At 55.4% G+C, this 14,131-nt stretch overlaps 1 protein-coding gene across 3 annotated transcripts; it reads left to right on the plus strand.

Annotated features, from left to right (window-relative positions):
• The first annotated feature begins 285 nt into the window (after positions 1-285).
• MIER2 (MIER family member 2) lies at positions 286-13,404 on the plus strand. Of its 3 annotated transcripts, none has more exons than XM_082072205.1 (13): positions 286-308; positions 2,697-2,784; positions 3,270-3,421; positions 4,116-4,241; positions 4,879-5,002; positions 5,845-5,954; positions 6,613-6,682; positions 7,487-7,638; positions 8,172-8,253; positions 8,337-8,431; positions 9,218-9,345; positions 10,039-10,175; positions 10,920-13,404. In XM_082072205.1, exons 1-13 carry the CDS (start codon positions 300-302, stop codon positions 11,393-11,395), a joined length of 1,749 nt encoding a protein of 582 aa, XP_081928331.1. In that variant the 5' UTR covers positions 286-299; the 3' UTR covers positions 11,396-13,404. The 3 variants fall into 3 exon arrangements, with proteins under 3 accessions (XP_081928331.1, XP_081928332.1, XP_081928333.1); XM_082072206.1 differs by having other exon boundaries at positions 9,218-9,321; XM_082072207.1 differs by lacking the exons at positions 286-308; positions 2,697-2,784 and having other exon boundaries at positions 3,317-3,421; positions 4,121-4,241.
• The last annotated feature ends 727 nt before the right edge of the window (positions 13,405-14,131 follow it).

The following is a 14,131-nucleotide window of genomic DNA, read 5'->3' on the forward strand; positions in this document are numbered from 1 at the left end:
TGTGGCTCATTAACTTCGCTGTTTATGAACGTGCCCGTTGTGCTATTTCACGGGGACACCGGCACGCACGTGCAGGCGTCAAAAAAAACCCTTTCTCCGTCGAAAATTATTAAAAAAACACCCTTTCCGCACCAATTTGCGCTCCTCCCGCGGGGGCGTGGCCTCGCCGCCCCTGGCCCCACCCCCGCCCCGCCCTCCCAGCCGCGCCCCCGGCGCTGCCCCGCCCCCGCGGCGTCGCAGCCAATGAGCAGCCGCCGCCGCATCCGGGGCTCCCGTCTCGCCGCCGCTCGCGCTCGGCCATGGCGGAGGTGAGTGCGGCGCCGCCGGGGTCGCGCCGGGCTCGGGCCTGCACCGGCCGGGCGGGGACACCGGGGTTCCCCGGGCCGGGACCGCCCGGGGCCGGGCTGCTGTGGCCGCGGGGTGGATGGGCCGGCGCCAGCCGGAGCGAGGCCCACCGGGGCGGGGGCCGAGGGGCGCCGGGGCCGAGGGAGGCGGCCTGGGCAGGGGAAGGGGCGGCGGGGCGGGACGGGACGCGGCGGGAGGGCCGGGCCGGGCGCTGGGGCAGCGGCTGAGCCCGGGGAGCGGAGCGGAGCCGGCTCTGCCTTCCCGCCAGCGCGGGGGTGCCCGGGCCGGAGCGCCCGTGGCCGGTCCTGCGGGAGCGCGGCCCCGGTGGGTGCCCGGGAGCGGCGCTGACACGGGCCGCGGGACCCGCCAGAGCGGCCGGGGCTGGGCCGGGGCAGCGGGCGCTGGGCTGCGAGGCTCCCGGCGCGGAAAGGCCGGTGAGCCGGAGCCCCGGGGCTGGAGCACAGCGCGGCCCCGCAGCGCTGGGGTTACGGGGGTCTGGGGCGCGGAGCTGCTGGGAACGGGGAGAACGCGGCGGTTGGGAAGCGGGACTGGCGGAGCGTGGGGCAGCAGGAGCGGTTCGGCCGGCAGAGCTGCCCGGCGAGGGGACCGTGCGCCGCTGCTGGGTTGGGACGGCCCCGCTGCCTCTGCCGTGGTAGCACCACGGTGGTGCGTCGCGCTGAAGCGTTTCTGCCATCGCTCCGTCACTTACGGTTGGTGATGCCGTTGTGTGTTGGTTCTGTTGTGGCGCGTCCGCGCTTCGTTTCCACCACGAGGTCCTTGAGGTGACCGCGACGGGGGAGAAGGACGCTGGGAAGATACCGAGGTAGCTGGCTGCTCCGGCAGGATCTCGGAACACTGCTAGCTGAGACACCTTCTGTTCGATGCCAGGGCTTCGCTTTTGGGGTATTTCAGCATTTTGGGTGAGGAAGGTGCTGTCTGGGCTGCCTTGCTGTCCCATCCAGAGTGGTTTGGTCTTTGTTGCCGCCTTTGGTGAAGCGTTACTTCGGCACGTTGTTGGGCTGATGAACCAAATCACTGCCCTGGCACACACAAAGGGATTTAATCTCTTCCCCCCTTGCCCCGCAATTAAATGGCCTATGGATGTGAGAGCGATTTTCCATCATTATGCTGCACTGTCAAAATAAATGGATTTCACCTTTGTGACCTTTCATGGTGACCAAAACCATCACCCACAATAGAAGCATCTACACGCTGGCCAAGAACCTTTCGTGATCTGGAGGTCCCTGGTGGCGCCTCGGTGTTGCCGCCGTCTTTCTGACCATGTAACGTGGTTGTGTTTTCTGCCTCCTGTGTGACATTCGGATTTGAAGCGTCAGACGACGGCTGCCTCACCTTCAAACCAAATAACTCCCCGTCACGTGGCATTGGCAATCAGCGTCATCAGGAATATTCTCTCTCTCATCTTTTACATATTTAAGCCAGCCCTGCGTTTTTCCCCTCTTCCTTTGACTCTTGTTTCCATGGTCTTCTGGATTTGGAAATAATCTGAGGGATCATTTGGTTTCACACATTTAAATTTGAGTGTGGAATGGGCCGTTTGCTTTGTCCACCACTTGTTTCTTCTTTTCTCAGCCCAAACAGCAGTACTAGTTATTTTTTGGTGATTCCAGCTTCAGGAAAATAAACTCATGATTAGTTGCTGAATTGTCATCCTGTTGTACTGACTGTTACTCTTCATTTCGGCACCTGATCATTAATATAAGATCTCATTGTTCCAGAAGTATTATTGACATCTTTTCAAGCCAGCCCATCCCCTGCTAACAGCTTCAGTCTTTGTTTTCAAAACCCTTTGCGTGCAGCTCCTTATTGATCCCCGTGCGAAGGAGGCGCAGTCGCTGTATAGATCATTGTCTCAGGAAAGAGTGTTCTGGAGGTCGCTCAAGACCAGAGGGAGTAAATGTAGACCTCACCATCATCCCTTCCATGAGACTGGGGCTGTGTGCATGGAAGGGTTTGTCCAAGAGGGTTTCGTGCTTGGTCACGTTCCACCAAGGTCCAACCAAGGGGCTGTGACACTTGCCTGAGCTATGAGGCCATTTCCCATTGTGACCATCCTCAAGACGGTGGCTGTCCAAATCCTTTCTGTCCCTTTCTTCTTTCATTACCCCATAAACTCCTCCCTTTTGTTGTAGTGCACGCAATGGCTGGGCTCCGCGGGGTCTCCGGTGGGGTTATCTCGCTGCTGATGCTCGGGGATGCTGAATCTCGGCACACAGAGTGCGCTCAGTTGGACTAGACAATGAATTGCGTTTGCTGGTGGGGTTAAGTGGCCGGGGGTGTGTTACACTTGAAGAAGCGATGTCTCACTGTGTTTTTCTCCGTTGTCGAAGGCCTCGGTCGGCAGGCAGAGCCCGAGGGTGGTGTCGTACCCAGCGCGCAGCCTGTGTCCCGGGGAGCCCGGCCTCCAGAGCGCAGCAGGTAGCGTCTGTGTGCCGTGTCCCTTCTCCTCCCAGCACCATCCTGGCCTCTCTGCTGGTCCCCAGGCCAGCTGACAGAGGAAAGTTGTAAAGATGCCAAAGCCCCTGCAAGCGTCCATTTGCCCGTTCTTGCCGTAAGGGGTAATTTATCCTAAAAATGCCCCAGACGAAGGAAATGCGGTGTGCATTCACGTGTTATGACACTAGTGAATCCAGTGAGAGACACATAAATACCCAAAAAATGTTCAGATTCAGCTTTCAGTCAGTTGTGGGACTCGAATGTGCAGAGAACCAGGCTTTGCAATTCAGCACTCACAGAATGACTTCAGTCGTGTTCCCCAACCCCTCTCGCTCCTTTCTACCTCATCCCTTCCTCTGGCTTCTCCCGGCTGCGCACACACAAGAAAGGGTTGTCCCGAGCTTTGTTGCATCTGAAGATCTGGTCCAGGGTGGTGCTGGTATCCCAACTTCTTCTGATCCCTGCAGTTGTGTCCATGGGCTCAGCTGATCACCGACTGAACCTGGCGGAGATCCTCTCACAGAACTACGGCGTGCGGGAGGAGAGGGAAGAAGGGGATGATGCTCAGGAGAAGCAGAAATCTTTAGAAGAGCTGGAGAAGAGTTTCAGTGCCTCTCAGGTAAAGGCAGCAAGGGAGGGGAAGGGAAGCTACCTGCTGGCTTTTCTTGTTTGCTTTTACAGCACTGGCACCAAAGGTGTTTGGGTGAAATTCTGACTTGCTCAGCTGGCACCGTGCTGTGTTTGGGTCTCCCCTTCACCGGGCCTTAGGGTTGTGTTTGGATAGGAAGGGCTGGTTTTGGCAGCAGGTGAATTCTGGGGTCCTGGGACTCTTCATTGTCCTCGCTGAAGGGTGTGTGGCCTTGTCACAGCGGAGGAGCCACGAAGAGGAGATGGATGGTGTGGGTGGTCCCACGGGGGCTGTGGTGGGACACCAAACGTGTTCTTGGTGTCAAGGACTCTCTCTTCAGGTCAGGCACAAGATTAATGTAGGGATTTGCTCCTTCCGTTCCTCGGTAGAAACACAGTTCTGCTGTCTGGCATCTCTTCACCACCATGAAATCCAGGGTAAAAAAATAGATATATTTAAAAACGCCCTTGATGGTGTTGCTTTAGGATGGAAGGTCCTGCCTTTTCTGTACCTTTGAGAAGGAGTGGTTACTGTGGGTCCCTCCCGCGTTGCACAGCGTCCCCCAGGCCGTTCAGAGCCCCAGAAGGGCAGGGCTGCCTTTGCTGCCTCTACGTGTCTGTGTTCACTGCCGCTGTACTCGGTGCTGGTTCCGTTCCTGATGCAGCTTTGTCCTCCTCTCGCTCAGAGCAGTGAAATGCCGTTTGAGGAGCTGCTCGCACTTTATGGCTATGAGGCGTCTGATCCCATCTCGGAGCAGGACAGTGAGAGCAATGACATCACTCCCAACCTCCCAGATATGACTCTGGATAAGGTAAGAGCCGCTCTCCGCCTGGCTGGGTGCACTCTGGGTTGCTTGCTGTCCTGGAGCCGTTTCCAGTGGGGTTTGGCCGATGCTGGGGAAGGGGCTGCCAAGTTCTGGTGTCCCGGTGAGGAACGCCAGTGCCGGAATGGAATTGAAAGAGTTTCGAGGAGACTGGAGAAAGGATAACTGTTTTTAAAAGAACACTCTAAAAGCTCTTTATGGAGCTTGGGTTACAAGTCTTTGCAGGTAGATGTGGATCTGTGAGGAGTCGGGGGGTTGTATCTTCCCAGCTGAAGCGGTGGCTCCTGTTCTAGCTAAAATCTGTAGAAAGGTGGTGTCATTTTTTACCTTCCATGATGTTTGAAATATTCGCTCTGGCTGGAGTTCCACAGAAAGAGTCACTTGCTTGTCCTTTCTCGGACTTCCATAGGAAGCCACTCTTGGCACTTGTAGAAGTGCTTCTGGGGGTGGCAGCCTGGGGGTGGCAGGGGGTGCGAGAGGGAATCCGGAGAAGCCGTGGGAGGGCGAGGAGACCTGTGGATGTGGCCGCCTTTGGCCAGAAATGTTTTACTCTAGGCCTCATACCCCCCCACATATTTTTTTTTTAATTTAAAAATATTTTTCACTTTCTTGTTGTTGTTAAAAGGAACAAATAGCGAAGGATTTGCTTTCAGGGGAAGAAGAGGAGGAGACGCAATCTTCAGCTGATGATCTCACTCCATCCGTCACGTCCCACGATGCATCAGACCTATTCCCAAACCAGCCTGGCTGTATGTGTCACTAATTTCTAATTCATTTTCACTTAGATGTGATGTGCAGAGTAGGGCAAGGATGTTTTTCTTTATTTTGTCACTAAGTTTCGTGACATCAGTTTTTCCACTTTCCTTCTGGGGGCTGCAAATAAACCTGAGTGCCAGTGGCATTACCGAGCGCTGGCTGGGACATGACAGAGCGGTGGGATGGGGAGAGAATAACTCAAGAGCATCCAGACCAACCATAACCCACCCCTGGCACTGCCCCATGTCCTGAGAACCTCATGTCCGTCTGTCCAACCCTCCAGGGGTGGTGACTCCAGCACTGCCCTGGGCAGCCTGTTCCAATGCCCCACAGCCCTTTGGGGAAGAAATTGTTCCCCAGATCCAACCTCAACCTCCCCTGGCGCAACTTGAGGCCGTTTCCTCTTGCCCTAACAAAACAAAAAGTGAGAATTGTTTTGCTGCCCGCCGTCATCGCAGTCTGAAAGATCAGTACCTGCTCTGACATCTGTAGAAGTGAATACATTCAGTAGCACTAGTGGTGTGATATGTTGTGGCGGTTCCTAAATATCAGAATACGCAGGAAGCCAAAGTGCATGAGAGAGACTCAGTGTAAAGTGATTGTTTTCCTTCTGCTGGCCTGGGGTCTGAGCTCCTTAGGCTGGTTGGCACTACCCATGTGGCAAGGGTGCAAATTATTTTGTTTAAACAGAAAAATTAAACTACGGGCGAGTTCTCACTGAGGAGCATGCCAGAAGTAGCTCTAGGATAGAAAATGAAAGGAAGGAGGGGGAACATAGAGCTATTGGAAAATAAAAACCGTTTCATAACTGCAGATCTTTTCCTTTCCCACCAAGCAAACAACTTCCTTGCTGATGAAGACAAAGAGCCGTGTTCGTCTCCATGTGCTTCCTCCATGGCTGAGGATTCAGAGGAGGATTCCATCCCATCCAACGAGTGTAAGAAGGTAAATGATACGAGCATGTTGAGAAGTACAACCTGCCTGGGTCTGAGGAAAGTGTGACACCCAAGCGCTGTGATATTTCCATGAGAAATTGTCTTTCTTTTCTTTTCTTTTGCTCGTGTTTTGTGCGGACGGTGGCAGATGTGGGTTACAAGAGGGCTTTTTTAATATGATCCCAAAATCTGTATCTGAAATAATTTTCTGCTACAGATACAGAAAATGCTGTTGTGCCTGGGTAAATTAAAACCGCAGCCTGTAGCCCCATAAAGGTGAAATGCTGTGCAGTGTTCCCAGCGGGATTTACTGGGGGGGAACCACCTCGGGAAGGAGAGGAGCGGACTTACATGTTCATCTTGGTCGTGAAGGCTGCAGGAGAGCCGCCGCATTTTTTTATCTCCAGCCTTAGCTGCTTGCCATATATCTTTAACATTAAAACTATGTAAATACCTAAGGTCCCTAAAGTATCACCTGGTTGATAGTAAATCTTTTTAGTTACGCTATAAAATAGTCAGGGTTCCCTAGAAGCAATAGTGGCAGGGGGGCTGCCGCCCTATAAATCGGCCTCGTGGTGTCGTAGTCCCTAAATCATGACGTGCACCTCGGTGCCTACGTGGAGCGTTTTCCGTGTCAACGTACCCGCTTCTCTGTGCTGGTGTTTCAGGAGATCATGGTTGGACCTCAGTACCAAGCCACGGTTCCCATCCTGCACTTCAACAGGCACAGTGAAAAAGGTGAGGCAGCCTCTTTGCACATCTTCTTTCGTGCTGTCTGCCCCGATTTCAGTGGCTCTGCGGGGCAGAAGTGTTGGTTCCTTTCCCTGTAGAAACAAGATAAGTACAGAGGGTGCTAATGTTTTTATTTAAATGGAAAAAAGTCAATATTTCCAATTATTTTTGAATTGCGGAGTCTGTCTTCCTTTCCTCTGTGCTGTTATTTTACTTAAACCTCTCTCTGCATTGTTGTGTGCCATGTTCTCATGGCCCGAGAGCTGGAAGGGGCCAGAATGGCTTGGTGATGCCATGTGCTCCTGTGTGGTGTGGCTGGAGTGTTACGAATGGTCGTGGGGAGGAGCAGCTTGTGGCTGCTTAGTCTGGTGTCTGGGACAGAGAGAGGGTCCTGAGCCTAGGCCAGGGTTGGAGCTCTGCCTGCCTTTGCCTCCCGCTCTGTTTGTTTCTTGCATGCTGAAACAGGTACCTTAGAACTTGGGGTTTTTAGTTGCCAGGATTAATGAATCAAAGCAACAACCTTTGTGTGGTAGCAAACCCCTTGTCAACCAGTCCTTCTGAAGAAGTGAAAGCAAGCCAAACCTGTGCTTAGGGCTTGAAAAGATGTATAAAGAGTATTAAGCTTATCTGCCTCCAAGATCAGGAGGGAAAGTGCAGCACCTGCACAGCGCCGGTTGGCATCTCTAGCGCCAGGCGGGAGCACCAGGCAGAGATTTCCTCCCTCCTCTTCCTCTCCTGCGCTACACACAGACCATTTCTCAAAAGCAGCAGAATTCTCCGATTAGCTTATTTCAGTGCTTTCTCCATTAGCCTACGAGAATGAAGATCAGCTGCTTTGGGACCCAAACATCCTCCCGGAGAGAGAGGTGGAGGAGTTCCTGTACCGCGCGGTGAAGCGGCGGTGGGACGAGCTGGCCAGCAGCGGCCTGCCCAAAGGAGAGGTGGTGAAGGACAACGAGCAGGTACGCGTGGGGCTTCCTGCGCCGCGACGGTGCGGAAACACCTGAAAAGATCTACTTTATGAACAGTCAGTAAAGCCAGAGAGATCTGAGCATCTGCCTGGTGCGACGTTTCCTACGGAGATCCAGGCTGAGCGACACGCTGCCAAGAGAATTGTTGGGTCTGTCCTCCGTAACGGTGTCTAATTTGTTTTTGAAGCCAGCAGAAGATCAAACCTTTGGCTGAGAAACTTCAGAGCAGTTGTTTGCTCTGAGCCAGCCGGGTTAGAGCAGCAGTAAGTCTGCAAGAGCACAGGGGCAGCCTGTACCGCGCGGAGCTGCTGGGACAACCGCGGCTCCTGGGGTTTGTCATACGGTCCTTGGGGTTTGTCATACGGTGCCTTGAAAAGTGGAATCGTGTGCTGCTGGCCAGGCTGGGGCAAAGGGGCTCCTGGGGAAAATGAGTTTTATGAGACAAACGTGAGTCACAAGCAGGTTGGTTTGTGATGTGTTGCTCGGGTACGTGCTCTGAGTGATTTTTCTCCTCTGTTTCCCAGGCTTTGTATGAGCTGGTTAAATGCAACTTCAATGCAGAAGAGGCACTGCGGAGGTTACGGTTCAACGTGAAGGTTATCAGAGGTGAGAACTCCCCCATATTTGGGTTCTGCCCTATACATCAGGGCATTCTGCACGTCTCCAATTCCTCTTTCCTTCTGCTGCAGATGAGCTTTGTGCCTGGAGTGAGGAAGAATGTAGGAATTTTGAGCACGGCTTCAGGGTCCATGGGAAGAACTTCCATCTTATCCAAGCGAACAAGGTAAGGCCGCGTAGCCCTGCATCCCGCTAAGCCGAAGGGAAGGAGGCGCGTGCATTTGCACCAGACGTACGTTTTGAGCCTCGGCTCATGCAGCAGGTCCAGGACTGCCCAGTTCCGATCCCAGGCTTTGTGTTGACTCACGCTAGCAGGTGATGGGCTGTTCACTGCCCTGCTCTGCCTTATTTTCCAGGTGGGAGAAGTCACAAACACCACTGACCTGCATGAGTGATGTCAGTTAATTACTGATTAGCCCTTTCTGGAGTCTCAAAAGTTATTTCCAAACTCTCAGCCCTTGCAGTACTTCTGTGAATGAGTGAGTTGAGCATGTGGATGTTTTGTGAAGTCCCCTGGGGTCCTCTAGAACGAAAGATGCTGTTGTAGGGAAAGCTGGGCCCTGAGACATACGCTGCTGTGCTGGGAGTTGGCAGAACCAGAGAGTCCAGTTCTTCCGCTGATTAATTGTGGGCATGTTGATGCTGGCTGGTGAAAACGGACGCAGGTTTGCTCTCTCAATGTTAAGTGTGCTCCTGGAAGTGCAGGAGGGTCCTGCACGAATGTACCGTGTGTGAACCCGGGCTGTGTGAGAACACTTTGTGCACTGTGGGGATCATTCCCTGGCTGATTTACCACCTTGGAAATCTCAGTATGTGCTTCCGCTCCGCAGCGTAGATGTGTCCGTAGCAATATCAATTACTGTGACGCACTTAATTTTCCTGTGCTGATTAAATGGGAGGATAGCCCTTGCTCCACGATGCGCCGCGTTCTGACCGTGATGTTTCTCCTCAGGTCCGCACCCGGTCGGTGGGCGAGTGTGTGGAGTATTACTACATGTGGAAAAAATCAGAGCGCTATGACTACTTCACTCAGCAGACGCGTCTAGGAAGGAAGAAGTACGTCCTCCACCCTGGAGCCACGTGCGTGGAATATTCTCACACTAAAATTAGTAATATTAACCTCCCAGCGAAGATTCCTGCTGCAAAGCGCCTCTGGCTGTGCTTCTCTGGGGTGGGAGCCTGGAGGGAACACAAACACTGTCAGTGTGGGGAGGGAAGAGAAAGTAATTCTTTGCCTTCTTGTATCAGAAAATACTGGTTTGTTTCAGACAAATGCATCCACAAAAATGAAGGCTAAGGGCAGGGATTTAGGGCTGATCTCAGGAAAAAACTCAGTTCGCTGGGGGTTTGGGAAGGGAGCTTTTTAAGTTCAAAAAGATGCTATTTCTGGTGGTTTGGAACCTGAATTAATTTCTTTCCCTGCTGCCACACTTGGAGGCAAATTCTTCACTTTGAAATGTACACCAATTACAGAAAATGCTGCTCGAAAAGAGGCTGAAACTGAAATGTATTGAAAAGTACAAATGAAGTATTTAAGCTGAATCAATTGAAAACATTAGCTGGACGCTGTCAGGGCAGTCACACGTGGGCTGGCTGGACCCTGGGGACAAGGTCTGGCCGTTGGCTTTGCAGGGGGCTCGGGGCCGGCGCGGAGCTCTGGTTTGCAGCCCCGTTGCTTGATTTGTCGACGGATTCTAAACTCCGTCACCATTTTCCCTGCCTGCAGCTCTGTGCTGAACAGGAGGTGGCAGTGCTTTCTGTCTTCACCCGCAGGGATTACACCGACAACGACTTGGACGGGGGTGAAGTAGAAAACGCCAGTCGTTCTCGGAGCTCCCCACCGATTCCCTCTGCGACGAGATGCCTGGACCCTCATTTCGGTCAAGATCAGCTAGCAATAGAGAGCACAGGTAAGTCCCTTTCCTTCTGTCTGCCTGTCTCTCTCTTCACCTTTCTCCTGGGGCCGTTATCCCGCTGTCGCTCCTCTCCCACACCTTGCCCCTGTGCTCGCTTTGTCCTGCATCAAATACCAGCCCTGGGTGGGTTCTGGTGTGATCGAAGGAGACTTGTCTGTCTCGTAGTGACTTAAAAAGAGTTGTTCTTGCTTCAGGCTTGGAGGGGTAGCCTAAGTAATTCCCAAAGCAAAAGGATTTGCACTGGCTCCGGACACCTGCGTTGGGGGTTCCAGTGCTCTAACACAGACGCAGCGGACACGGGTGACTGCTCCGGGGGCTGATTGAAGCCACCAGCAGTCGGGCTGTACCTGCACATGACCATCAAAGGGTTCCCAGGGAGCCCGAAGTGGGTTCATTCCCTCACTGTCCTGCTGTAGGCACCTCCCAGGGGGGTTGGCACGAGGGAACAGGACTTAGGATTTGGCTTATCTTGGAGTGTCTCTCTGAGATTTCCTTTAATTCCCATAGAAACACTGATGGCCTTCCCATCTGCTGCCTGCATCTTGCCTTTCTTCAGTACGCGCTGGCAGGGATCTTGGTTGCTATAATAAAGAAACATTTGCGCCATCAAACAAATCCTGTTGTGATTAGGTGGGGTTGAACCGAATTCTTGTTTTTCGTACGTTGTGGACTCACTCGAGCTTTCTTTCACTTGCTGTCCCTACCCCTTCTGTCTGTGTCCCCGGTGGTGACGCTCAGAGCCCCTCAGCGTGGAGAGCACGGCCTGCAGCCTGGGCAGCATCAGTGAATCGGGGCAGGGCTACGAGTGCAGCACTCCCTCCGAGACCAACTGCTCCTTCGACCCCGCAGAGGAGTCGTCCTCAGGCACCACGTCGGCTCCCTGCACGCAACGCGCTGCCAGCCCCGCGGACACGGGGCTCTGCGCTCTGCCGCCGGCAGCACCAGGACTAGCAGAGAAGCAGGAGACGTTACAGAGCTCTGGCGAGACGATAACCATGGACTTCACGCTCCCTGCAGACACTAACGAGGGTTTGCCTTTAATTGCTGGCCCTATGGATTTGGACAGAGAGCCAGAGGCGGTGGTGGCCCCTGCGCAAGTGTCCTTATCGGTCACAGATTTTGGCCTCATTGGCATTGGAGATGTAAATAGTTTCCTGACTGCGCATCAGGCCTGTCCAGCACCGGTGGCTCGGTCGGAGCCGCTGTCACAGTGAGAGTCTCCAGTCACAAACTTGTCACAGACCCAGCAAGGACTTTGACCCGACTGAGTGAAATCCTGGAACTTGCAGCGTTCCATGAGGACAGTTTGGAGCTGTTGGTCAGAATCCGTCTTTCCGTTCTTTTGATCCAAGGCTACAGTGAAACCAAACACCTTTCTGCTCCGGTGTGTTCTGACGCCGTCACAGAGAGCTGGTGGCTGGCGGTAGCGAGGGGGCAGGTCTGTCCCCTGCTGTCCCACTGGCCACGTGTCACCCCAGGTAATTCCAGGCTGTTGGGCGAGCCCCTGCACTTGGGACAATGTCCCTTGGCCCCAGCGGGACAGTCTGAGTGCCGAGATGCTTTAAGAATGGGGATGTATCACCGGCGCGCCCGGGGCTGGGATGGAGGGCGCAGCCTGAGAGCTCAGGGGATGTGCAGGGAGCAGAGTTCCCGTTCCCCTCCCGTCACCCATCCTGTCCCTCGCTCCTGAGCTGTGACAGGCACACGCTGCTGCCGCAACCCTCCCGCAGCCGCCGCGTCCCCCGCGCGCTCTGCCACCCGCTGCGGGCGGCACGGGCCTGTCCAGCCTTTGTCAGAAGCGTCAGGTCCTGGGAAGGGACACTCAACGCCTTCTCACCTTCCCTTGGGCCGTGGGGGACGTGTGTGTGGAGTTGAGGGAGGTTGTAGATGCGCAGAGCGGCGCTGGCCCCGGAGCTGCGCGGTGCTGCCGCCGCGGTTCCCGCGGTGAGCGACTCGATCCCTGCGAGAGGGTAAGATGCAGATGGAAACATCTGTAATTCGCAGCTTGCTCAACCGATTTGTCAGCTGTGGGAGGAGGTTGCTCGGTCCCAAGGCACCGCATTGAGGGCACCAGCGCTCGCGCAGGGTCCCAGGCAGGAGAGCGCAGCGGTCCCTGGGCATCCCTGCCCTGTTCTGCGTCACGAGAAAGCAAGCTCTCTGTTTTCTGAGAGGAAAGTAATGTCTTCACTGCCACCAGCGGTGTTCGGAGGAGGTGACACAGTGGCCCCGCGTGGCAGCGCGGTGGCACGTTTGGGCGTGCTGAGGCCAGAGCTGCTTCACCTCCAGGTGTGTTGCAGGTCTGGGCTGAAATCCACGTGTCTCATCCCCCTGTCTGCGCGGGGAACGTGTGTGCGGAGCGAGGTCTGACGCCGCTGTTCCTTCCTCCAGCCGTTTCCTGCGCTTGGAAGGGGTTTGGGTTGAGGTTGGTTTGGTTTAGTGGAGGCCTTTGGGCTGCGACCCTGCGGTTGATTCTGCTGCTGGGGGACGTGGAAGACGACTGAAACCATTAGCCCAGATCCCCGTGACGTCGTGCAGCACCCACAGCTTCGCGGGATGGCAGGATCAGACCCGTCCCTCCTCGGCCAGGCCCGTTTTGGGTGCGTTTGCAGGAGTTTGCTGCGGCGCCGGAGCCGCCTTGTCCAGCCAACGTGAGAACTGGGGCTCCCTGTGGCTGCGCCCGCTTGTTGGAAACAAAAAGCAACTCCATAGTGGAACTGCCCGGCGAGATCCCCCTTTTGTGGGGAGAGGGGGCGAGCGCACGGGCAGCCCTCCCAGGGAGGGCCAGGCCTCGGCATCTCCTCCACCAGCCAAGAACGTTTCTTAGTTTTCCCAAAACCATTTTTGCTTTGGTTTATTTCAAGCCCTAACGAAAGGAGAGGTGAGGCTGGGGGAGGCAAAACTGTCTCTTATTTATGTTTTTCAGTGTTGTTTACAGATTCGTATGGGGTCTTTCAATACGAGCGCGGCGCTTTTTCCACGTAATGTTAAAGGAGCGGGTGGAAAGGGCTGGGACAGGGAGGGGGAGTCGCTTGGGGAGGAGGTTTGATTTTGCTTTTTCCTTGGGGTTTTCTTTTTCCTTCTTACAAAGCACATTCACTTTGAGCTGCTCCCAATGCTGGACTCTTTACCCCCATTCCCCCCCCAAGCCCTACACTGTGAAGTGATACTGCCTTGAAGACCCCTCGCCGTTATTTATTTAATTAAAAATGTCATTTGAAAGCGAGCCGGAAGTCCGTCTTGTTTTTGGAGACGGGGATGCCGCAGTCCTGTGTGTGACAATGGGAGCGAGAGGGCGATCCCGGCCCGTTCTGTCTGCTTCTCTCCCGCCGTGGCCGGTTCCATCGCCCCGTGGGTGGCCCCGGGATGCCCGGGAGCTGCCGATCCCGAGGGGGATTTTTGCTGCTCTCACGGGCGCTCCGCGTCCCCTGAAGCCCCAGCAGCCTTCAGAGAGCCCCCAGCAGTGGGAGACGGGGGGTCCGTCCACGTCCCGCTGGCTTCAGCCAGAAATAACATCCTGGAGGCGAGAGGAACGTTCTGCTGCGGCTGCGTCCTGTGTTCCCACGAGAAGGTCCGTTCCGCGCCACAAAGCCCCTCTGTTTGTGGGAAACCCCTCCAGTTCTGTTCCCCCGCTCTTCTCCCAGCGCGCGGGGGGGTCCGTGGCTCCGCTCCCCCGGCGCAGGGACCGGGCGGGACCCGGCGGGCGCTGCCGCCCCGCGCTGCCCACGCGTGGGCGCGGCCGCTGCAGCCGCGGCGCTCGGACGGCAGAGGGGGCCGCAACCCCGTGTGCTGCGCGGCTCCAGGAAATCCCCCGTGGAGCTGGAGCGAATCCAACGAGCGGGGCCCGAATGTGCCGCCACACACCCCTGAGACCCCCCCAGCAGCCAGGGCCGAGTCGCCGGCCCCACAAGGCCCTTTGCCAAGCGGGGGGGCTGAGAGCAGACGCTGCTCAG

Source organism: Streptopelia decaocto (assembly GCF_964273445.1).
Source record: "Streptopelia decaocto genome assembly, chromosome: 24".
NCBI classification, from domain to species: Eukaryota; Metazoa; Chordata; class Aves; order Columbiformes; family Columbidae; genus Streptopelia; species Streptopelia decaocto.